The 23,680-nt window shown below is 39.8% G+C and overlaps 2 protein-coding genes across 5 annotated transcripts in view; both read right to left on the bottom strand.

Moving 5' to 3' along the window:
- The window catches only part of gramd4a (GRAM domain containing 4a), a 58,408-nt gene extending 55,341 nt beyond the window's left edge, over positions 1-3,067 (bottom strand). For all 4 annotated transcript variants that reach the window (XM_072454990.1, XM_072454992.1, XM_072454991.1 and 1 more), the window contains exon 1: positions 2,907-3,067. In XM_072454990.1, the coding sequence (XP_072311091.1) occupies positions 2,907-2,935 (29 nt within the window). In that variant the 5' untranslated portion in view covers positions 2,936-3,067. The remainder of the gene's footprint in view (positions 1-2,906) is intronic.
- Positions 3,068-10,601: 7,534 nt separating this feature from the next.
- celsr1a (cadherin EGF LAG seven-pass G-type receptor 1a) overlaps positions 10,602-23,680 on the bottom strand; it is a 56,642-nt gene continuing 43,563 nt past the window's right edge. Inside the window, exons 25-35 of the mRNA XM_072454989.1 lie at positions 20,501-20,675; positions 19,699-19,811; positions 19,547-19,626; positions 19,346-19,472; positions 19,061-19,186; positions 18,580-18,713; positions 16,738-16,838; positions 16,148-16,288; positions 15,142-15,363; positions 13,895-14,342; positions 10,602-12,742 (exon numbers count right to left, since the gene is read on the bottom strand). Coding sequence (XP_072311090.1) covers positions 12,715-12,742; positions 13,895-14,342; positions 15,142-15,363; positions 16,148-16,288; positions 16,738-16,838; positions 18,580-18,713; positions 19,061-19,186; positions 19,346-19,472; positions 19,547-19,626; positions 19,699-19,811; positions 20,501-20,675 — 1,695 coding nt within the window. The 3' untranslated portion in view covers positions 10,602-12,714. The remainder of the gene's footprint in view (positions 12,743-13,894; positions 14,343-15,141; positions 15,364-16,147; positions 16,289-16,737; positions 16,839-18,579; positions 18,714-19,060; positions 19,187-19,345; positions 19,473-19,546; positions 19,627-19,698; positions 19,812-20,500; positions 20,676-23,680) is intronic.

The raw sequence follows: 23,680 nt of genomic DNA, 5'->3' as shown, positions 1-23,680 counted from the left end.
AAAAAAAAAAAACAAGTAGTAAAATAATCCAATAACTCAAATAATAGTTTTTATACATATTCATTACTGTTACAACTAGTTCATCCTTACCTTACTCTTACAATAATGAACAACTGCCTCAGCATACTATGACACAAAGCTTTCGTTTTGTGTTTGTTAGAGATGCTACAATAGAGTCAGTCGAGTCCAGTGACTTCAAACAAAAGTGATGTAAAATGAAAACTCTCTCTCACGCTTGTCATCATCTGTTACAGCGGGAGAAGCCCTGACTATTCTTGGCTTCTTATAAAGACATTAAGGAACGTGGAAAACAGCTGTGAGCGAACCACAGTTATATTCGATTATACAAAAAATTACTGAGTATAAGATATGGCTGTAATTACAAATCTTAATGGCGTTATTGCGTTTTCCAATGAAAGCTAACCTGACAGTTCAAGTCAGCTGGAGAGCAAACACGAGGAGAAGGGCAGGAACAAGATCAGAGAGCAAGCTTTGGTCCATCCATTATTTCCAACCTCAGGCTGGCTCAGTGGCATTGGCTGGACAAAAATAAAAAGAAGTGTGCGTCTGTGTGTTCATTTTTCACAGCCAAACTCCTGTCGGGACCAGGTTAGTCCATCACAAAGTGCCCAAGAGGAAAGGAATTAGACATGGCAGGGAATAGAGATGTCGTAAAATATATATCTATAGGAAACTGGCCAAAATTAATAAAACAATTCTCAATACGAGTACAAAACAACAAATATTAATTGTTTTTAGGTTTGTTTGTTTGTTTGTTCTTTAAGATTATGGTGCGCTGAATTATTAACTGCAAAACAACAGTAATCAGGGATGAAATCGTGATAATGTATCTCAAAAGTCACATAATAATATCCTGGGCTTGATATACAAGCTCTTTTGCTTAAATGCATTGTTTTGTTGCAGCTGCAGATGAAGAAAGAGCGGGAACTACATTAACCATGATGCTTTGCTCCATTTCAGTGCAGTCGACATGAAAAAGTAACTGTTATTTAGCACTTTTATTGCTTAATTATGTGCAATATAACAGTAATTGCCAAAGGCTTGTCAAGGCATTTAAAAAGGGTTTCATTTCTAGAATTCTCTTCACAATATCACAGTAAACATTTTCCCGTGAACTGAATGTAGTGGTAATAATTATCGCACCGTGAGATTAGGATTTTGTTTCGTATTTTCCGGACTACAAGTCGCACCAGCCAAAAAATACATAATAGAGAAGAAAAAACATATATAAGTCGCACTGGAGTATGAGATGCGGTTGCAAGTGTAACAATAACAAATAATATCACATATAAGGCGCTCTAGAGTATAATTATGTATATAACTATAATATACCAGAATAAGTCGCCCCACGGCCAAAACTATGAAAAAAGTGCAACTTATAGTCAGGAAATTACAGTACTTCCTAATGAGAGTTTGTAGATGACTTTCATTAGCAGGTTTACGCTAAGGAGACAAGATATTTAGCTCATTTAATCTATACTTTTTTATAATGACCATCAATTCAATGTAAACAAAAACAAATAACTATAAATTGGTTCCAAAAAAACAAACTTAATCAAATTCTAACCATTATATTTACATTTTTACACAGGAAATACAGCCAAATACTGCATAATGATCAAGCAATCGAGTCCATTTGAAGTGTCTGCTATGAAAAACAAGAGTACATTATTTAGAGCCGTGATCACATGAGCCCACCGACGCCGGCCCCCACCCGTCACACTACTACTCCACCCCTGGTTACATAAACAGTGACACAAGCAGCGGTCAATACTCGGTTCCCGATCGTCCGTATTGACCGCTCTGAAATAGGATGTACAGTGCGGCCTGTCGTTACCGCTGAGGGCAAATCTCAACCGTGTCTGGGGTAAATGAGGCCGGCCCAATTGAGGTCAGCGAGCAAATGCCAGCAGAGCAGAGAGGAGAACTTTGAAACCATACAGCAATAAACTTTTGAAATTAATCATGTCACGGGCAGAAGTTGGACGCAATTGAAATATCTAAAGTATTGCCTAGCTTTGACAATACTAAAAATGGGCTCAAACTATGCAAAAATACTTAAACTACAGCAATGGATTAACAGTATCATAATCACTATATTGACTATATTTTCAAGACAATATCTTTAGGGGATAAATATGTTGTATATAATTGTTTTCAGTGCAACAGTGGGGAAATCCTTGTTATGTTTTTTAGCTGTAGAGAGTTGCATGAATAACATATTCTATGACTCTTTATAGAGTTTAATTCTTCAGTTCATGATTTAAGAATATTGTACAATTTTAAAAAGGGTTTTCTGGGATTATCCTGCTTTAAGGTAAATGTTTCAGTAGCAAAGTAATTAAAATATATTTTCGTTTTATTTTGTCGCAAGAAAACTAAACATGTTTTTCAAAATAAGATACGTAGAGCATTAAAATCATTCTGAATTCATTAATGACAGTTAAATAGTCCACATTTAACGCAATGCTATGGTACCTTCCAGGCACATAACATCTCCATGGAGACAAGCAAGTGGCAGATCCCCGACAAGAAAAGTTGCATAGTGCACCTTTAAAAATACACAGTTCAGATTTGACCACTGTTATTCAGATGGCTTCATTAAAGACAAATTTGAATCTAAACGAATTCAACCTGGCAATAAATAACTTGTTATTTTAGATAAATTTAGGCTCTTTTTGCACAACAGGCATAAAAAACAAAGATGTCAAAGAGATCAGTTTGCCTATATAAATACAATTCAAAACCATTTCTACGTAAAATAACAGAACTGAAGCCTTGTCAACAAACGCGACGACGAGGTGAATGGAAAACGAGAGTTATGCAAGAAAACAATTAATATTTCACCAAATCTAACAACGACTGTGGTTAAAATTCGTCCTTACCCAGCACGTAAATCGTAGCAAAGTTTCATGAACACTGAGAGTGCCGTTTATCCCCGGTACACCTGCTGCTCAGGACGTCCCCGCGGTCTTATCCATCTCCCCACAAACGCGCGTTTCTTTTCGGTTCAAATGTCGTCCTCTGCTGCTGCTGCTGCTGCTGCTGCTGCTGCGCGCGTGATCCGAACGAGGAAGATGAAATGCCGCTCTGCCTCGCGCCCTCCGTGTGCGAGCTGCTGCGGGACCGGACCAGTGACGCTCCGGAGCGCGCGGATGGCTCGTTTTACCGCCGTGTGTCTGTGGTTGATTTTCGGGGAAACGGAGCAGGGCCGGGGAAATTTCGTCAGTGCCGGGATGAGCTCTCTTAAAGGGGCCGCTGCCGCGCGCCTGGTGCGGAGACTGGACCACGGGACCACGGACTGTCGTGCGTGACTGCGCCGCGAGAGGCTTACGCATTACGCACGGGGGCAGTGTGCGTTGCTTTAGCACCATCTAGTGGCCGCAGCAGAGATAGGTATCCAGTGTGTGGCTTATTATATAAATAAATCAAGTAATAATAACTAGCTGGAGCTTGTGGTTTATTACAAGAATAAATGTAGTAAAAATAACTAGCTGGAGCTTGTGGTTTATTACAAGAATAAATGTAGTAAAAATAACTAGCTGGAGCTTGTGGTTTATTACAAGAATAAATATAGTAAAGATAAATAGCTGGAGCTTTTGGTTATTATAAAAATAAATAAAGTAATTATAACTAGCTGGAGCTTTTGGGTTATTATAAAAGTAAATTCAGAAGTTCAAACATCCCAACCGCATATTAAATTTTATAAATAAAGTAATAATAACCAACTGGAGTGTGTGGTTTATTATAAAAATACATCATGCAATAATAACAACCAACTGGAGCTTGTGGTTTATTATAAAAAAAATAAATTAAGTAATAATAATCAGCTGGAGCTAGTGGTTTATTCCATCCATCCATCTTCTGCCGCTTTATCCGGGGCCGGGTCGCGGGGGCAGCAGTCTGAGCAGGGACTCCCAGACTTCCTCCTCCCCAGACACTTCCTCTAACTCCTCCGGGGGATCCCGAGGCGTTCCCAGGCCAGCCGAGAGACATAGTCTCTCCAGCATGTCCTGGGTCTTCCCCGGGGCCTCTTCCCGGTGGGACATGCCTGAAACACCTCTCGAGGGAGGCGCCCAGGAGGCATCCGGAACAGATGCCCGAGCCACCTCAGCTGGTTCCTCTCGACGTGGAGGAGCAGCGGCTCTACTCCGAGCTCCCCCCGTGTGGCCGAGCTCCTCACCTTATCTCTAAGGGAGCGCCCAGCCACACGGCGGAGGAAACTCATTTCGACCGCTTGTATCCGCGATCTTTCGATCACTACCCAAAGCTCATGACCATAGGTGAGGGTAGGAACGTAGACCGACCGGTAAATAGAGAGCTTTGCCTTTCGGCTCAGCTCCCTCTTTACCACAACGGTCCGATGCAGCGACTGCATCACTGCAGCCGCTGCACCGATCCGCCTGTCAATCTCACGCTCCATCCTTCCCTCACTCGTGAACAAGACCCCGAGATACTTGAACTCCTCCACTTGGGGCAAGGACACCCCACCCACCTGGAGAGGGCAAGCCACCTTTTTCCGGTTGAGAACCATGGCCTCGGATTTGGAGGTGCTGATTCTCATCCCAGCCGCTTCACACTCGGCTGCAAACCGTCCCAGTGCATGTTGCAGGTCCGGGTTTGATGGAGCCATCAGGACAACATCGTCTGCAAACAGCAGCGATGAGATCCTGTGGTCCCCAAACCGGACACCCTCCGACCCCCGACTGCGCCTAGAAATTCTGTCCATAAAAATTATGAACAGAACCGGTGACAAAGTGCAGCCCTGGCGGAGTCCAACATGCACTGGGAACAGGTCTGACTTACTGCCGGCAATGCGAACACAGCTCCTGCTCCGGTCATACAGGGACCGGACAGCCCTGAGCAAAGGGCCCCGGACCCCGTACTCCCGGAGCACGCCCCAAAGGACACCCCGAGGGACACGGTCGAAAGCCTTCACCAGATCCACAAAGCACATGTGGACTGGTTGGGCAAACTCCCATGAACCCTCAAGCACCCGATGGAGGGTATAGAGCTGGTCCAGTGTTCCACGACCGGGACGAAAACCACTCTGCTCCTCCTGAATCCGAGGTTCGACTATCGGTCGGATTCTCCTCTCCAGTACCTTGGAATAGACCTTACCCGGGAGGCTGAGGAGTGTGATCCCTCTGTAGTTGGAACACACCCTCCGGTCCCCCTTCTTGAACAGAGGGACCACCACCCCGGTCTGCCAATCCAGAGGCACGGTCCCCGAACGCCACGCGATGTTGCAGAGACATGTCAACCAAGACAGTCCTACAACATCCAGATACTTTAGGTACTCAGGGCGGATCTCATCCACCCCCGGAGCCCTGCCACCGAGGAGTTTGCGAACAACCTCAGTGACTTCAGCTTGGGTGATGGATGAGCCAGCCTCTGAGTCCCCGGTCTCTACTTCCTCTTCGGAAGACGTGACTGAGGGATTAAGGAGATCCTCAAAGTATTCCTTCCACCGTCCGACGACATCCCCAGTCGAGGTCAGCAGGCCTCTACCCGCACCGTAAACGGTGTTGGTGAGGCACTGCTTCCCCCTCCTGAGGCGCCGGACGGTTTGCCAGAATTTCTTTTGTGCCGACCGATAGTCCTCCTCCATGGCCTCCCCAAACTCCACCTAGGCCCGGGTTTTTGCCTCTGCGACAGCACGAGCCGCGGCTCGCTTGGCCTGCCGATACCTGTCGATGACCTCCGGAGACCCACAAGCCAGAGTGGCCTGATAGGCCTCCTTCTTCAGTCTGACGGCATCCCTTACTTCCGGTGTCCACCACCGGGTTCGGGGGTTGCCGCCACGACAGGCACCGGAGACCTTGCGACCACAGCTCCGAGCAGCCGCATCAACAATGGAGGCGGAGAACATGGTCCACTCGGACTCAATGTCCCCAGCCTCCCCCGGGACATGGGAGAAGCTCTCCCGGGGGTATGAGTTGAATACCCTACTGACAGAGGGCTCCACTAGACGTTCCCAACAGACCCTCACAATGCGCTTGGGTCTGCCAAGTCTGTCCGGCTTCCTCCTCTGCCAGCGGATCCAACTCACCACCAGGTGGTGATCGGTTGACAACTCTGCCCCTCTCTTCACCCTAGTGGTTTATTATAAAAGTAAATTCAGAAGTTCAAACATCCCAACCGCATATTAAAGGGGCACTATGTATGAGGATCTGGATGCTTTGTTTATTGGCATAGGATTTTCCACTGTATTGCTTGGGAATAAACGTCTGTGGAGGTAAAGAGTGTGACGCCACCAAAAAAAAACTGTAATAGAATAAATAAGAGATAGATGTGCCCAAGAAAATGTCTCCTGTGTCTCCTATGTGGGACAATAATGTGTACCATACCTTACCTTATAATATGTAATACGTGGAGTACTCTAGGCAAAGCAATAACTTTACAGATCCTTCAGAAAAGTTACATTTCATGATTTCTACACATTATCTAATTAGACTACTATTATAACGTGTCTATAGCACATTTGCATCTTGGATATCTAAAAGGCAGTTTAATCGTGAAGCCAGATTTTGTCACTGCAAATCCATTATTGACAACTAACAATGAAGACAAACAAACAGATTAAAGACAAAAATAGACATTATAATGAGTCGGCCTGGAAAGGTATTGACATTAATAGGCTTTCCATTTCACTTTGAATGCTGCTGCATGTCTAAGTTCAACATTTATTATGTATTTCAGGCATTGTTTACTAGGAGGCTGTGCAGTTTTTGGTGTTGCCATTGAAAAACACAGAATTCAGTGAGGAAAGTCAACAACATTCATTTTCAGAGTTAGACATTCAGTTTTCACCTTCAGCAAATTACTAAATAAAATGAGACATCCATGACGCAATGAACTCATGCAGTGTTACAAATAGCAATGCGTGAGCTCATATTCAAATGTTTTGTCACATGTTAAATATTTAAGTGGCAGCACTGACCTTTTCATGTTGTCATTCGGGGGGATCTGCTGGTCTTCTGTGAGTGAGATCTGGTGTTAGCTGTGTCTCCATGCTGCTGAGCTACAGATCAACAGGAGCGTCATGGGATGAGAGAGAAGGAGAGACAGAAGGAGGGAGGAGGTGGAGAGTGAAACCAGAGTCAGCTGACTTTTGGCCCATGTTTGATGAGAACACAGATTAAATGGAAGTAATCACCAGTCCTTTGTCTGTAGTAAGACTATCAATGAGGAGGCACGTCCATGTACTCACGTAGCCCCAATGAACTCACTCTACTGCATGTTTATCAGCTGCATCACAGGCTTATTTTCATTTTAATGTAGGCTCATTTCAGAGGCAAAGTGAACTGGAGACAAGTAACAACAAAAGCAGCTGCACCTTACATTATAATAAGAACAGTCGTAGTAGTAGAAGTAGTAGTTGTAGTGGTTAATTGTAGTTATATAGGCCTTGTAGTGGTGAAATTAGTTTTAACACTTGCAGTATTTACAGTGGTGATGGTTGCATAAGCTGAATACTTTGTACAAAACATACTGGAAGGACATGAGTTTGTTCTTTTAGACGTGTGCCTTCCTTTCAGACAGAGGCCTTGTGTTGTAAATATAAGTACACAAGTAACAGACTGGACAGCAAAACCCTAAACTTTAGTTGTTTCCTCTCTGGATGTAGTAGTCTGGAGAACGTTCCATTTTGCTTGTCGATGTCAGCGCTGAAGTGAAGGCTGTTTTGACGATTAATTTGTTTAGGCAAATATCTGCTGTGAACAGAGTGGGGGTTTTCCATAGAATGTTTATTGTTAGATAGTGAGAAATCAAATATAGGTGTGAATTTTAAAAAGCTATGATTATTCTGGCTGATTTTCTATGAAAAGCTTGACTAAAATAACCTCAAATGAAATGTACAGTGAGCCTTTCTGAACCCTAGAATAAACAAATGGCTGCTTTGTGAAAGTAAAACTTTTTGCCTTTGTTTGTCAGATTTACTCTTATATAAAGTGGTAACAAAGAAGATTTTGATGTTGTTGTTGTTGTTGTTGTAAATATAAGGAGGAGTAAAGCTGCTGTTGTGAGATATGGACTGACACAAAAATATGTATTTATGTGCTTATAATGAATATCTGTAAAAAGCCCATTAACATTTTGTGAATTTTAGAGTTATTTTTTATTTGTTGCTTTAATGTACAGACTGATTCTTATTCCTCCTAGAACGGATGATTTGACAGAAAATAAGTGAGTTGCAGCTTTCCCTTTGTGTTTTAGAAGCTTCCCTTTCATCAGATTGTTGACAAAAGGGAATAAATGAAGAAAAATGTTAAGGGGTTAAGTATATTTGCCTATTACACACAGATAGTGGGTTTGATCCTAGCTACAGCCACAAAACATGTCTCAAACATAAAGGATTTCTGCAACACATATTCAGTTGTCTGCCTCAGATCAGTGATGGAGGTTTCCCCAAATCCTCCTAGTGCCTTCGTTAATATTTTAATCCCAGACCAGCACACAACACTCCCCTTATGCAACAGATTGAGAGTCGGGTAAAAAAGGATGATAGCGCTGAAGAGCAAGAACAGAAAACAGCAGATTTAGGCTATTTCAAGTGTTTTATTTGAAGTTAAAGGTGCACTGTGTATTTTATTCTAGTGCACCTGCTAAACTCTGTGTCAATGCTGCTTAAAATGCTCCACAGTATAGTATAAAACATATCTATCGCTATGGAGACAAGCCGATAACATCAGCAGAGAATATTACGGGTCAGCTCTGTGGAGAGGCGACCTTGTTCACACATCTTTTTCATTAATATGAACGTGAAAATATAAAAGCCATAACTACAACATTCCAGGCAAAGCAATAACATGTCCACGACCAAGCAGGAAAGTTACACCGTTCACCTTTAAATCATTTTGTTGTGGAAACAAGTGGATATTTTCACTGATTTTCACTGTTTATTTTGTTTAATTGAAGAGGTTTCCTTTAAAAATGTATGGAACAAAACAAAGGCACAAATCTGGAATTATGGTCAGAACATGTCAACTCACGTTTTTGTGTGTTTTATGCACCTTTCCGTCTTAACCGATAGATGACGCTGTCCCTCTTGAGTGACCCGTGACTTCTCCACTGTCCCGGGCGCAAACTGCAAACGCTCATAAGCCTGAATTATTTAGTTTAACTGGCTGTGGTGGGACAGATAAAGGCTCATGTTCATTACAGGAGCGTGACGTTCTCCTCACATTACAAAAAAAATGAATTAATAAATAAATAAAAACACACTGTGCAACTGTTTCATTTATGACTGATTAAAACTTATATACGATTAGAATGACAGTAGCTTACTTGTAATTGTGAGATTACAGTTCCTTAAATGCAAACACTGAACTAACAAAGGTGCTTGTACCTGAATACGTTTGAAGTACACCTTGCACCCGCCTCTAATATCTAACACCTTATGCCACTTGAGCACGGGCCTGGCGTGGGTTGCCATGGCAGCCAAGTACAATCAGCTCATGTGAAATCTGACTCCTCTTTCTAACCTTTCACTGGAGCTGCTCACAGTAACTCACCTGGCAACCGCTGCTCTGTTTGTGTGATAATGTGTGCCACAAACCGCTGTAAAGCCGCATTATCTGCACCAAAATGTGTATCTAGAGACAATAAAACAACTTCACTCCTGTTGAAATATGTGTGTGGTATTCTGGGTAAGTTCATTTGCAAAAAGTATAGACAGTGGCTGCGATAAAGTAGTTTTCTTCCTCCACTCAAGCCTTTTTAATGTACCTTTTTACCTAAACATTTGTGAGGGGTCGTACTTTCCTCCAGCTGGTATTATGTTGTATTGAAGTGTACCTCTCTGAACTCGTACTAATACAAATTCTTACAGAAAAGATGAAAGTGAGTGTGAAGTGCATGGGCTTACTTCAGGAATGCCACATCCCAGTAACAGCTCAGAGCGGAGGAAAAATGTAAATAATGTGGGAACACTTAAGACCAACGTTTCAGATGGATAAAGAAAATATGAGGTTTGAGCATAAATGTATCGTGGCTTGTTTTCATTTTATAATTTGGTCACAGATTACTTTTACTATGACAGACGGCTGGTTCAGTTCATTAGCTGCACAAAAAAATAAAATGAAATGGTATTGGTGAAGGATATGCAACTAAAATGTTTCATGAAATACTTTATTTTAGCTGTATCAAAGAAGACTGGACAGCAAATCTCATTTATTTCAAATTGGTAAAACCTTTAGTGTCAAGAGGTTTTAATTGGCATTGTACTATTATATTAAGATAATGAAAAGCTGATGAATTCTGACAATGACAATTACATCTAGTGTGGGCTTTGTTCATTAAGATGTGATCATTGAAATGGTGCAAAAGGCTAATTAAACATAGAGAGCTAACTCGGATTAATGAACTGGAGCGAGCACATTGTAGCGTGGAATAATAAGATAAGATAGGATAATAGACACTTTTGCTTTCGTTTGTCCTGTGTTTAGTCCAGTGTGCAGACCTTGTTTTAGTGTTTTAGTCTTGATTTAGTCCTGTATTGCTCCAGAACTTATAAAATAGTACCAAAAATGTCTAAATATTTCATGTTTGACAAATTCGAAACGGTCAAAACAGCACAACATTATTAATGTCACCTTTAATTTTACAGTCACAATTATCATTTATTTCCAGTGTCTTTTTCTTTAAAACCATAAAAAATAAATATACATTATTTTACAAAACATTTCCAGTGTCTTTAAAAAAAACTAAAAGTATCAACAGCATTGCATTGAGCTGCAAGAGGCAAATAAGAGTGAGTCCAAGTCTGCGGAAGACTTAAAATGACATGTATACGATGCATTATGGTAACCGCCAACTGCTTGTCTCCATGGAGATGTCACTGCTTTGTCTGAAATGTAATAATATAATACGGCATTTAACGTTTGTGTCAAGCTTGAGGCGCCAACAGGCCGAGTTACAGATCAGATCTGTGAAAAGAGTCTGTGTTTCTCGAGGTATTTCTGAACAATAAAGACACTTATATATGAATAAATGACACTTATATATGCTGTATATGAATAAATGATGAACGCCGATAAGTTTAATGCCATAATGTGGGACACGACAGGCAATAATCACCGTGGAGACAAGTAGGTGTCAGAAAAATGACTTAGTACACCTTTAAGTATCAAGAAAGTACAACGTATTGCTTCTTTATTACTTTGTTATCAGGAATTGTATTTGAATACTACTGTATCTCGGGTGCTACAGTTCTAGCTCTGATCTTTATTCTCAACAAGCCGGTTCAGAAGTGTCCGCATGTTGTGAAGTGTCAAAGTAGAAAAATGTCAACTATAACAATATAAAGAAGTTAAAAAAGGTGTGTCGACTCCAGCTCGTGACTTTGGTTGTTCCGTAGTTTGCGGATGGGGCAGATGTTAGTTTAAAAACACTGGACACTGGAAAAGAAGGCTTCAGATTCATAGTGCTCGGGTCAGTGGCTGAGGTCGGACCAAACCGCTCGACAAAAGTGTTCGTTTGGACCGTGCGCAGTACATTCGTAGACGACACATGCGGATCTTGTGTACTTATACTTACAACACAAGGCCTCTGTCTGAGATGAAGGCACACGGCTAAAAGAACAATGTGTCTTTGTCGACACCAATGCATTTTTATCACGTGAACTCAACGTTGTCTTTGAAGTTTTCTGTTTTCAGACTAAAAAAAGATTATCTAGAAGTGGGAGATGAGAAGGGATGTTATCGCAGTTGTGGTTTTGGAGAATATCCAGTATGTCGTCTTTATGAAATAGAACTGTTACATTTTAATTAGACAACCGTGCGCTGTAATCTTTTAAATAGTGGCATAAAGCGATATTTCTGCACTTAATTTGCAGTTATTTCTTGTTTTGTGTATTTCCTCATTCTCGACTGCAACATTTACGGCCAAGTTTTAATATCACCCAGTCCTCATTATGACCCTTTTCATTTTCTGTCATAAATGTCCATTTTTTTGGTCAGAAAACGCACCAAAATATAACGTACAGCACCAGGAATTAGAAATATGAGCAGTAAATAAAGTGGTAATTGAATTGTCATTAAAAACTCCAAATTTGTTCTGTAAACGAACTAAACAACTTCAAATATGAATAATAAAAATGCATTAACGTCGTCATGGCCACTGCGTTTACTTCCAAGGCGGTCCAGCTTTGTCCTCACTTTTACTGCATAACAAAATAAATCTTCTTCAGTTTGAACAATATCTACAAGTTTAATTACACTCTACATACACTTTTGTCCGTCGGAGAACATTGTGACAAACTACTGTATTTGACTTGTTGATGTCCAAGCAGTGCACACGTCTCCCAGAGAAGGCTTTTAGCGACCTTTTTTAGCGACTTCTGGCGTCGTCTTTGAAATCGTTTTGTACCGAGCTGACTTTCTTCATGAGAAAACTGAAGTCTTTAGTGTTGGAGCCACCACAGAGGAGGAGGAGCATCAATCAGATCGGGGCTGCTTCCTGTTGGCCGTCCATCCCATTTCCTGTAGTGGTTTTGGCACGTCCTCTCATAGCGCGGCCCGACACGGCTTTCCCTTTACATTTTCACGTTCTCTTGATTCACGCTCGCTCGTTTAATACTGCTTTCCAAAGGGGAGTGTCGGCTTGACCTGGAAACCTGTCTTGACCCGATTCTCAACATCTCCACCCTTTTGTTTGTCGAGTCTTCTTCTTCTTCACTCCCCCGTCCTCTCACAACGGCAGGCTGGTCTGCGTTTTCCTATCGGTCAGATTGAAGTCTCGTTACTGCCACTGTTGTGTTGTTGTTATGGGGGGGGCGGTGTTGGGGAGGAGGGGAGGCGCGGGGGGAGGAGGGGCAGTGCAGGTGAACAGGAAGTGGGGCGTAAGGGGGGAGGGAGGGAAAACAAAGGGAAGACGTGCACGGTCAGTTCAAACGTAAGGGGTTTTCATGCAGTGTGTGAGAAGGACATAGACAGGAGGGGAAGAGTGGACAATGAAACTCAAACATGTTTTGTTAATGAAGGATCACAAAAAACAAGTTGAACAGGAAAACAATATGATATACTTTTTTGAAGAGGTAAAGTTTACAAATGTAGGTTTTGTTATAGCTGAGTTTCAGATTATATCAATGTCGGTATTGTTAAAACTGGGATACCTGACTTTTTTGTAAAGTTGTGCATTTTGTGTTTTCCTTGTGAAAGCAGCTCTTTGGGACAAAATGAGACCACTGCGCGATGTCTACAAGGAATAATAAAGTATTTTATGTCTTGTCAAATCGGAAATAAGAGCTAAAAGCAGCGCTCGGATTTACCACGCTGTCTTAAAAAAGAAAAGTGTTTTTAACCCGTGCACTATATTTGAGGGTAACACAAGGGTTAAAAACCTACTTCTGGTTTTGCAGTGTGACAAACATTAAATTAATATTCCTAAAATGCAGATATTTAGTGTGGTTTAGAAAGATTATGGACCAAATAAAAAATACAAAAGATATGTTTTATATCATATGTGATTTTGCTATTGCTATTTGATATTTATCTACAAAATTTAGAACAATTATTATTATTATTGAAAACTTCATTCTACGACAATTGATGTGGCGTTGTTATTATTATGATAGAGATTACAATTACTATTGAGAAAGTGATCTTTGACACTTCTATTCATAGGTTTCAAGCTATAGCAACGGTCCTCTGACATTAACAATTGCACATTTCAAATAATAATTGTATCGTTTAAATAGGGAATGATTTTCAGTCAGGACAGAATAATTTGCCTGAAACCCATGATTATGTGACTTTCTGTGTCCTTCAAAAACAGAATATTAGATTTTGTCCACTGTTCTTCTGTTGTCTATGAAGCACAAACAGAGTTACACACTTCATGCTTATTTCATTAGATAAACATCACTTACTCTGAGTCCGACTCGTTTCCTCCGTTGACCGTCCCGGACTTCAAGTGCATGGCCACGCCCCCGTTGCTCTCCCTGTAAATGGCCGACGGGGGCTGTCCCAACGTGATCGGAGGCCGCGGGGCGATGGGGGGCTTGATTTTAGTGCTGTTGCCGTGGTTCCCTGTGTTGACGCTGTTCCCGTGGTGCCCGGTGCCGTTGTTCCCGGTGGTGGTGACGATGCTGTTGTCGTGGTTAGCCGTCCGCCCCGTCTCCGAGGTGACGGAGGGCGTCCTGGAGGTGGGGGTCATGATGTTGACGGAGGCGGGGGGAGACGTGCTGCTGTTGTTGTTGATGGGCGGAGGAGAAGTGATGGTCGGGGAGTTGTAGTCACTGAGTTTCTCCCGCAAACGGTTCTTCATGTTTTTGTCTGACAGAGGAGGAGGGTAGCTGATCTTGTTCTTTAGGATGCCTGGGAGAGAAAAACGCAGAGCGAGTTTAGGGATGAGACAGGAAGGAAGTGTCCACTAGTGTATTATTAATTATTATTATGTATGTATCATTTGAGCAACAAAATAATAATAACATAATTTTATAACAGCTCTAAATGTGCACACACTTAAATTAAGTAAAATGTTTTTTCTGTTTTTTTCCCCCCCAAAAGTACTGCTATTATTTTAGTAGTCGATTAGTCAGCAATTTCTTTTAAATTAGTAATTAGTAAACAGTTAATTCCATTGTGTATTTACACCTTTTAAACACATAATCAGCCAAATAAAGGCTTAAATAAGGTGACTAACGGTTTATATATAAATAATAACCTTGAATAAATTGTATTATTGATGAAAATCAGAAATTGTTGTCTTCTGTTGTAAAAAGGTCTTTTGTTATAAAGGTCTTTTGGTCTACTTGTTTTGGAGTCTATAAAGTCCAACAACGATTACGATTATCAATATTCATCTCGTCACGATTATGATTACCGTGGTCATTTAAAGTTTGCAGCCCTACTTTCAATAATTTATAACATTTACTAGTTAAATCAGTACATCTCCCAGGCACAACAAAGCAACAAAGCACAAAAGAGGGAGAGAATTTACAAAACAATAAAACATTTGTTAATATTTAATTTGAACAAATGCAGAGGATTTTTATTGTAGAGTCCCATCTTTGTAGTTTTTAAAAATAATTTCGGCAAGCATATACATATTCAGTATTAATATTACTTGGCTATTTAAGACAGAACTGCTCAGATATCCCGTCTTCGCGGTTACCTTTCCTCTGCTCCGGCTGGTGGTTACTGTTGGTGGGTGCAGAAGGAGCAGTGGAGTCTTTGGGCTGCGGCGTGTCTCTGTCTCCTGTGTGGTTGAGTTTGTTTTCTGAATGAAGCTCCGCCTTAGTCTCCACTCGTAACCTGTCAAGCCCCCCGGGATCCTCACTGTCGCTGGCCGTGGTCATCTCCGCCGGCCAGTAAGGCTTCACGTGATTTGAGTCGGCTGTAAAAAGGTCAACGTAGGGCTCGGTGTTTTATAGAGACAACAAAGGGCTTCTCATGTGCAACTTAAATAAACTGTCGTACATAGTTACAGTTACTATGGACATATATGTCACGTTGACATGAAAAAGATAAACAACACATTTTTCCTGTATTAATGGAGCTATTTGAATCTATAACATGTTTAGTGACCATTACAAGGTGGTTTTGTGGTAAAACAAATCAGCACAGGAGTATATTTTATATTTTAATCCAAACATTGGTATTGGCTACATCTGTATTTAAAGGTGCACTATTGATATATGGAAAATGCAAAACAAATTAAAAAAAAATCCCATTTGGACTTAATTTGAAAATGGACCAATTTGACTGAAAGGGATGTGCATTTTGGACTTTGTTTGCCTCAACTTTTTATTTTATTTAGATGTCTTCTCTTTATTTTATTTATTTTTTATGTATGTATTTATTTATGAAAGTGAAGGTGCACTGTGCTTCTCCATAGAGAAGTGATTTCTTTGCCTTGAATATTCCACACTTTTATTGCACACTGCATTAAACATACAGTATCTAAAGAAAAACTCCAAGCCAGATCTACGGAGAGGCAAGCCCACTCACAATAACTTGTTTTTCCTGAACATAAATGTATCTAGATAAATGCTTTATATACTGTGGCACATTTTCAACAATTCAACACTGTGGAGACATGCAGGTGTTGGTAAAAAACGGTTATACAGAGTAACTAGAATTCAATAACGCTAACACCAGATTGTGTTGAATTTGAGCACCTTTGGGTGTGCTGTGGATGGGCCTCTCGTTGTTCCACTTGGGTTTGATGTCGATGTCGTCGTCTTCACTGTCGGATGAATGAGACGAGGCGTAGGAGGAGCTGTTCTCGTCCCCTGATAGCTCACTGTCCGAGTCTGAATCTGCAGTGGACAGCAATAGCAGCTTATGTCATGTCCAAATAAAGTTTTGCAAAGCTAAACATGCTGGCTGAACTCAAAAACTGTTAAGACGAGTGTTGAGATCCAGTTTGATTGACCGTAAAATTCTGAATCAGCACACATTAGCATGATTTATATTCTGAATTAGTTTGTTGGATAAGGGTTGTAAAAAAAAAAACATATACAAAAACTACATTCGAAACTAGAGAACAAGTATGCAATACTGAATATGAACTGAACAAAATTTGACCTCTCTCCAATAGTTTTAAAATGGTCTGGATCCATTACAAAGATAAGACCACAAGTTAATTCTAAAGACACAATTTTGTACTGAAAATTTATTTTTATTGTCTAAAAAAACACTTTTCTTGTAATTGTGGTATCAAAATCAGTACTATCCACATAAAGGTAGCAAACATTTTAAATCTCACCATCTCCCTTTGTGCCGTTGCGGTGGAAGAGTGGTCCGTCCAGGTCTGTGTGTCCTTTTGCTGTTCCCGATGACACACTGGGTTTTTGACCTGCTTCCTCTCTAAATAAAAGAGAACGGATGGGAAACAAAATGTGACTCAAGGTTAAACATATAGTATCTCTTTTTTACACCTGAATTATAAAAAAAAAAATCTTGTTAAAAAAATATATATTTATTGATAGTCAATTACAAATCAATATTACAAATTATTTTACTGAAAAACAGAAATAATATAAATGCAACACATTTGTACTTTTCCCCAATAGTTTATGTGTGATCTTGATCTATTTAAGAATTATAAGCTTAGTGGTTAATATATTTAATACTATTACACTATTATTAAATGAATGCTTTTATACATCCATAGTTACAACTAGTTGGACTGAGATGGCAGAGAAACAAGTATTCTACTGGGGACTCTTGTGTTCTTTTAAAGTGAAATTAGCGGAAATATCAGATTTGCTGCCAACAGCTGCAGGGACATGAACAGGTATGGTCCTATCTCTAAATCACTGAAACTACTCCAGATCTTCATATCGTTGGCCTGTTTTCTCCCTTCAACGCTGCATGTTCTTAAAGGGGAGCATTTGACCCGAGCGCTCAGGTTACCCACTTGACAGTTTTATGAGGCGAGGCGCACAGTCAGACCTCACCTGGGTTGTGTAAAAGAGTCTAAAACTACAGGTAAAAGCTGACACCCATGAAAACACACCTGGGGAGCGTTTCATTGCAGGTGTAACAAATATAGCTGTAAAAATTCAGTCAAACCCTGATTACTTGCTTAACTAGTCTGAAAACACGATTGCTGCGCTAAGAAACCAGAACACAATTGGGTATGGTATTTTGTAGAGCTGCAAATAACAAGTATTTTAGTAGTCGACTCATCAGTGATTATCTTTTTTTTCAATTATTTTTTTGTAACTTATGAGCTGTTTTTTAATGCTGGGCAAATAAACAAATTAGTCAGCTAGTCAAACAATTACTTCTAACAAGATTTTAAACTACTTAACTACTAAAGTACAACTAGTAAAGTAAATGTTGAACTAGGGTGACTTAAGGTTTCCGTGTAGACTCTACATAGAAACCGGTTTGCTAATTTAACAATGCAAAAGCAATCTTTTTGTATGCGTTTATCATATGTATACAATTACTATTTTTTTTTTTAATACAATTAAGATTATTTTAATAGTCGATAAGTCGTTGTTGTTTTTGTTGTTGCTTTTAATGGCGCTGGCAGCCAACTGCAAAGGTGAATTTACCGCTATCTACTTTATTATTTAGATTTTAAGGACTTTGGATTCGTCGGAAAAAAAAGTCCCTCTTTTTTTCTGAATAATTGTTGCAACCTAAGTATTTTGATAAATGTCAATAATATTAACACCAAGAGGACATACAGAAACCAACTCTGACAAAACAAATGAAAAAACAAAAATATATATATATGTATTTATGTATTTATGTAGTTTGGCACAACCCAGCTTCATGCACTGCCCAACATAAGCTTTGCATGCAGGCAATCTCAATGCTTTTATATCTTTGTACAGCAGAGTGCAGAATACATCGTCGATTAAGAACATTAAATCAAGCAGAACATTTCTCAGACGTGCAACCAAGATGTGCTTCTTTAGAGAATAAACTGTATTGCCATTGTTAGTTTTAAGTTAGTTAATGCATTTAGAACACATGCAGGAAAAGGGATGAAAAAGTGCTTGTTTTGAAAGTCCTAAGCGTGCGTGGTGCGTAAACACAAATACACATTGGTAGTAGAAGCGGCCATGCGGTCAGTGTTTGCGTGTGGTACCTGAGTGCGTATGCCAGGTAGCTGCTGCGGCTCTTGGCTGACCTGAGCGTACTGTCCAGAGAAACTGTGGATTCACCAAAGCCGGAGCGGTACAGGCCGTCCTCGTGGTGCGTGTTGTTACAGTTCAGAGAGCGCTGCAAGAAAAGCACAACAGTTTATACACTAAATAAGGCAGGTGGGCCTATATGCTTTAATAGAGCTGGTGTGGCAGGTATTGGTAATGGTGTTGATGCACATTTTTGGCCGCTGAACAGTGAAATCGAGGACCAAACGCGCTAGTATTAATGACAATGTTTACATCTTGTTTTTGTTTTGGACATTTCTATTGCAAACACCATGCAATTGATGTTCTTGCTCTCACAAAAATGTGAGAGCAAGAATGATAGAATCTGATGTGGCACAAATTAATACACTAGAAAGCTGTTTCCACCATGTATATGTCGCTCAGCCCTAATGAAAATGTTACTATCCGTTTACTCACGGTGAGCAGAGAGGCTCGGGCTGTGCTGGCCTCGTCGGGGAGATTCTTCTTTCCTGTGAATACGTTCTTGAGGTTTTTCCTGATCTCAGCGTTGAAGACCACAAAGAAGAAGAAGATGAACACTCCCTGCAAAAATAAAGACATAATATGAAGTATACGGAATGTTTATGAAAGAAAAGGAGCAATACACTACAAAAGGCTTGATTAAAAATACATTCTATGGACTTCCAGATATGTTCACAGTGTAGTTAATTAAACTGTCTAAAACTGTAATAGTGTGTATACCTGCAGACAGCTGAAGCCGGCGAACAGATAATGGAAGAGAATAACGTCACTGTTCACAGCCAATAAACCCAACATCCAGGTGGCGCTAATGAGCAAGAGCAGGATGAACGCAGTACGGAGGGCAGGGCTGCAGAAGAACAAAATATACAGTCAAGGAACAAGGCCAGTTTTGAGCATATTCATATTAAAGAGTAAACTCACATGGCTCTTGAATTCTCTGCAGCCTTTTGCCTTCGACCACACGACGCTTTGGCCGCCAAGATGAAGATCACGATGTTTACCTGAAGCAAAGCAAAGTATGGTTTATTAAATATGCGCTGTATGTTTAGGTATAGTCATTAATAGGGACTTACCAAGACAACTACAACGATGGGTCCTGCAAAGCTCCAGATGAGAGTATCGTGAACTGAGAGCCAGCAGAAATCTGGGTTCCCATAACCCTGTGGGTCCAGACCAACTGCGAGACCTAAAACATATTAGAAAAAATATAAAAAGTAGTTTAAAAAACAAGTTTGATTGAGTTTCATAATCATACGCATCAGGTAGGGTTGTCTGGCATTAGATCCATCTGCAACAAGTCCAGACAACACAAAGCCCTTAAATCATGACATTAATCTTGACGTAGATTTAAGACGCTCAAACAGTAGAAGACACATTACTGTTTAGAGTGCTATCAAATGAATTAACTTTTAAGTCATTGTTGAATTTCAGGATATTGAAATAGCAGTATACGCTCTTTTTTTAAAGCACGGCAAGTCAAGGCAAGCTTTCATTACTGCTTCTGTGAATTAAACTATTGTAATTCTTACTTATTACACACTAAAAATATATGATGATGATATGATATACCCCTAAACCTTTTTAACCCTTTTTTAATGTAATAAAAAGCTAAAAGCTAAATTGAAGAGTATATTCCAGGCCTGTACTATTTAGAAAACACGTTGAGAAAACTGTGATTTCTTTTGGCACAATACAAATTAAATCTAGTAAAATCTTTAATGTTTCTGGACTGGATTCGTGTGTTAATTGTTAATTGCAGCTTTTGTCCCAGCTCTCGATCTAATAAGTTTCCCACGAGGATCAGTGCGTCTCCATGTCACTCCGGTCTCAACATGTTTGCACCAGTGACACAGTTCCAAACACATGTAGTCTCACCGGTGATGATGGCGGGGATGCCCCAGCCGATGGCGTAGTAGAAGCGCATGTGTCCGTGGTTTATGTTCCTCATTTCGGTCAGCATTCGGTAGATGTGCAGCCCCTCCACGAACATCCAGGCGAACGTGCACATGTAGAAGTAGTGCAGCAGGATGGCGATGACCGTGCACACAAACTGAAAGAAGATTTGAAAACGAATATGTCAACATGGGTGAAAAGGGGAGAAATGTATTATGAATGATAGGGCTGCACGATTATGTAAAAATATGTTTAGATTCAGTAAAGTGTACATTGTAAAGTTTAACGTTTGAGAGAAGACTGGAAGGGGAATTGATCTATTGAACTATTTCAGAACATGTTTGTAAAAGGTGCACTGCAACATCATTTAAAATGCTTTTCTCTCATTTAGGCAGGTTAAAAGAGTATTGTATTTGCACATTTTTGAAACTTCACCCTCAGTGAGTTTGGTCTGGACCCCCCAACTCACACTCTACAAGTACAACAAGATTTTTCTGTAAAAAGACGGGATATGTTGCTCTTTGCAGAGGGATATTCTAAATAATTGCAACCTTTGCAATTAGATAATTGTACCAACTCAAACTGCAATTTAGATTTTATTCGATTATATATAGCAAAAACATTGACAAAGGCTTAAATTGCAGTGTTAAAATCTTTGTGAGAAGAAACATGACAATTTTAGTATTGTTCATGCTTATTGACAACAAGGGCAAACAAGAGTGAAAATCTGGATTCACTTGAGTATGGTATGAGACCAGTTTTATGAAATGGAAAAAGTTATGATATTGTGACATAAAAAGTGAGATAAAAGCACTTTTAGATTGAATTTATATTACTTGACCACACACCTCTATATACCCTCGAAATTCTAGCTAAACTATACGGAAACAATAGTTTTAGTTTTCTCCCCTACATCAGACAATAGTTAAGAGATGATGTTATTACCACGTTTTGACAAAAGGTAATTACATCATCTCTGATATAGAAGAAAAAACAAACCCTTTTCTAATTAAGAACACAAGATGAATATTCTTCTACATGATAACAAATGATTGTAATGAGGTTACCCCTGTAGTTTGTTACCACATACCGGTAGTTTTGCAGCAAAGCCAATGCCTTATGGGAAGCCTGCACAAGCTAACTTACACTGATGTTATTACTCTTGAAAGATTACATCTGCCTCTTAAAAGAAGAGACAGGGCTATTTCTTGGTAAAGATTAGATAAACACTGGGACGACTGGTTGGGTTATAAAAAGGCAAAGATAAATGAACGTACTTTTTAGGAAACCAAGATAAGCCATATATGGGGTTTGCTCTATCCGGAAACTATTTTTCATTTACACTTCTCAACTTCAAAGCTACTATATATGAATTAAACTTTAACAGCCTCTTTGATTTAAACTATGTAAACCTCTATCTTTCCTCTTTGGTCGCTTCACTCTTGGCACATGTGAGTTAGTGTGTGTCTTTAATGCATTCAGAATCCAGACTACATCCCTCTCCCTCCTTTTCTCTGTTTAATTTGAATACATGGAATGTCCCACATGTAGATTTACTGTAGAGTTACTATATTCTGTGGATAGTGCGATTGGTCTGGAGCTCAGAGAGGCAAAACTACCTCGACAGGACGATAAATCATGTGGAGAGATGCCCCCGAGGTAACACCGACAGCATTCCTCAATACTGACACACCACCCTCACTGCTTTAAACACTAATCCTGTTCGAGCCACATCTAAATTAGGACAAAATATTTCAGCTTTTGGTGCGAAAAGTATTGTTGGAATCTCAGGAATCATTCAAATAAATCAAACCGCACCACAAACATTGATTATGACAACATCAGGTCTAAACTAGGACTTGAGAAGTAGGCTATATTTTGGTTGGCATTGATAAGGAAATACATAAAATCTCAACAGTCAAAACAATGTGAGTCACGTAACTGTTTTAGATATGTCTGTAAAGGCGTGCGAGATTAGATTACACCCAAAAAAACAAAACTTGCAGCTGCTTCAAAGTGTCCTTTTCAAAACATTGAATTTGAATTAACGTTAATACAAATTTGTCTACCAGGGACATCTCACAAAGCTTTTTAATATCAAGACTCTTTCTGCTTCAACAAGTTTGACTAAAGTCGCTGGACACTTTCCCAGAACATCTGTTTGTCTATTGTAAAACAGTGCTTAGTCAGTGTCCTCTGCATCATGGAGGATGTTGTAACCTCTTTAACAATACACATCTGGTTTAGTCAATACACATCTGGTTTAGTCAAACAAGGATCATTCTTGAAACCAGGTCTGGACCAGAACTGAACCAGTCTAAAACATATTCAGGTCTAACTCAGGGCCTAACTAAGCCAAGCTAATGAGTAAATCTATATTTAAATTAAAACATTGAGACAAATAAGAACAATTTTTTACCTATCCACAAATACAAACAAATGCAATCATAACTTTATGCAACCCATTATTGAAGCTTCATGAACCACAGACATGCAAAGGATTTAAGTGAAACTAAAATGTTGTTTTGGGAAACATTTGCCAAAGCCCTGAGGTCTGAGACATGTTCCAGTCTGTAGTGGGACGCTGTGTGGGTCCCAATCACTGTCAGGAACTCTTCACCACATTTCAATTGCATTATTTCTGTCTTTTGTATCACTATAGAACTATTATTTAGGCTGTCAGTAGTATTTAGTCAAAACATACCTTAATGTAGTCTGATCTAGGTGGAGCTCTTGAATTACATTTTTCATGGCAGTTGTTTAAACATGTAAAAAATGGTTTTAATGCCGTGATTATCAGATAAACTGTTGAACTTTAGAAGAATACAGCTAGCAGTCAGGCTAGGCCAGTGTAGATTGAAGGACATAATTCTAATATTGTACAATATCACCAGCTGCTAAGTTACCTGTCAGATAATATAGTGCCATATAAAGCAGACATTGGTCATAAATTATAATATTAAGTCTTATTATTAAGGTTAATTTTGACATAGATAAGTACATAATGTGATCATGTTCTTATTGTTTTCAGAATCAGAACATTTTAGTAGATGTTTTGACCTGGTTTATGGTTAAGATCTCTATCATTACAGGACCTATCCACATGAAACAAAACAAAACATGGTCTCTTGCAGCATGGATACACAAAATGGATTTTCTTCT

Source organism: Eucyclogobius newberryi, unplaced genomic scaffold (genome assembly GCF_026437365.1).
Source record: "Eucyclogobius newberryi isolate DKJ021-1_F unplaced genomic scaffold, fEucNew1.0.hap1 SCAF_2, whole genome shotgun sequence".
Lineage (NCBI taxonomy): Eukaryota > Metazoa > Chordata > Actinopteri > Gobiiformes > Gobiidae > Eucyclogobius > Eucyclogobius newberryi.
Note: the sequence above shows the minus strand (reverse complement) of the source record. Positions and strands in the feature narration are given on the sequence as shown.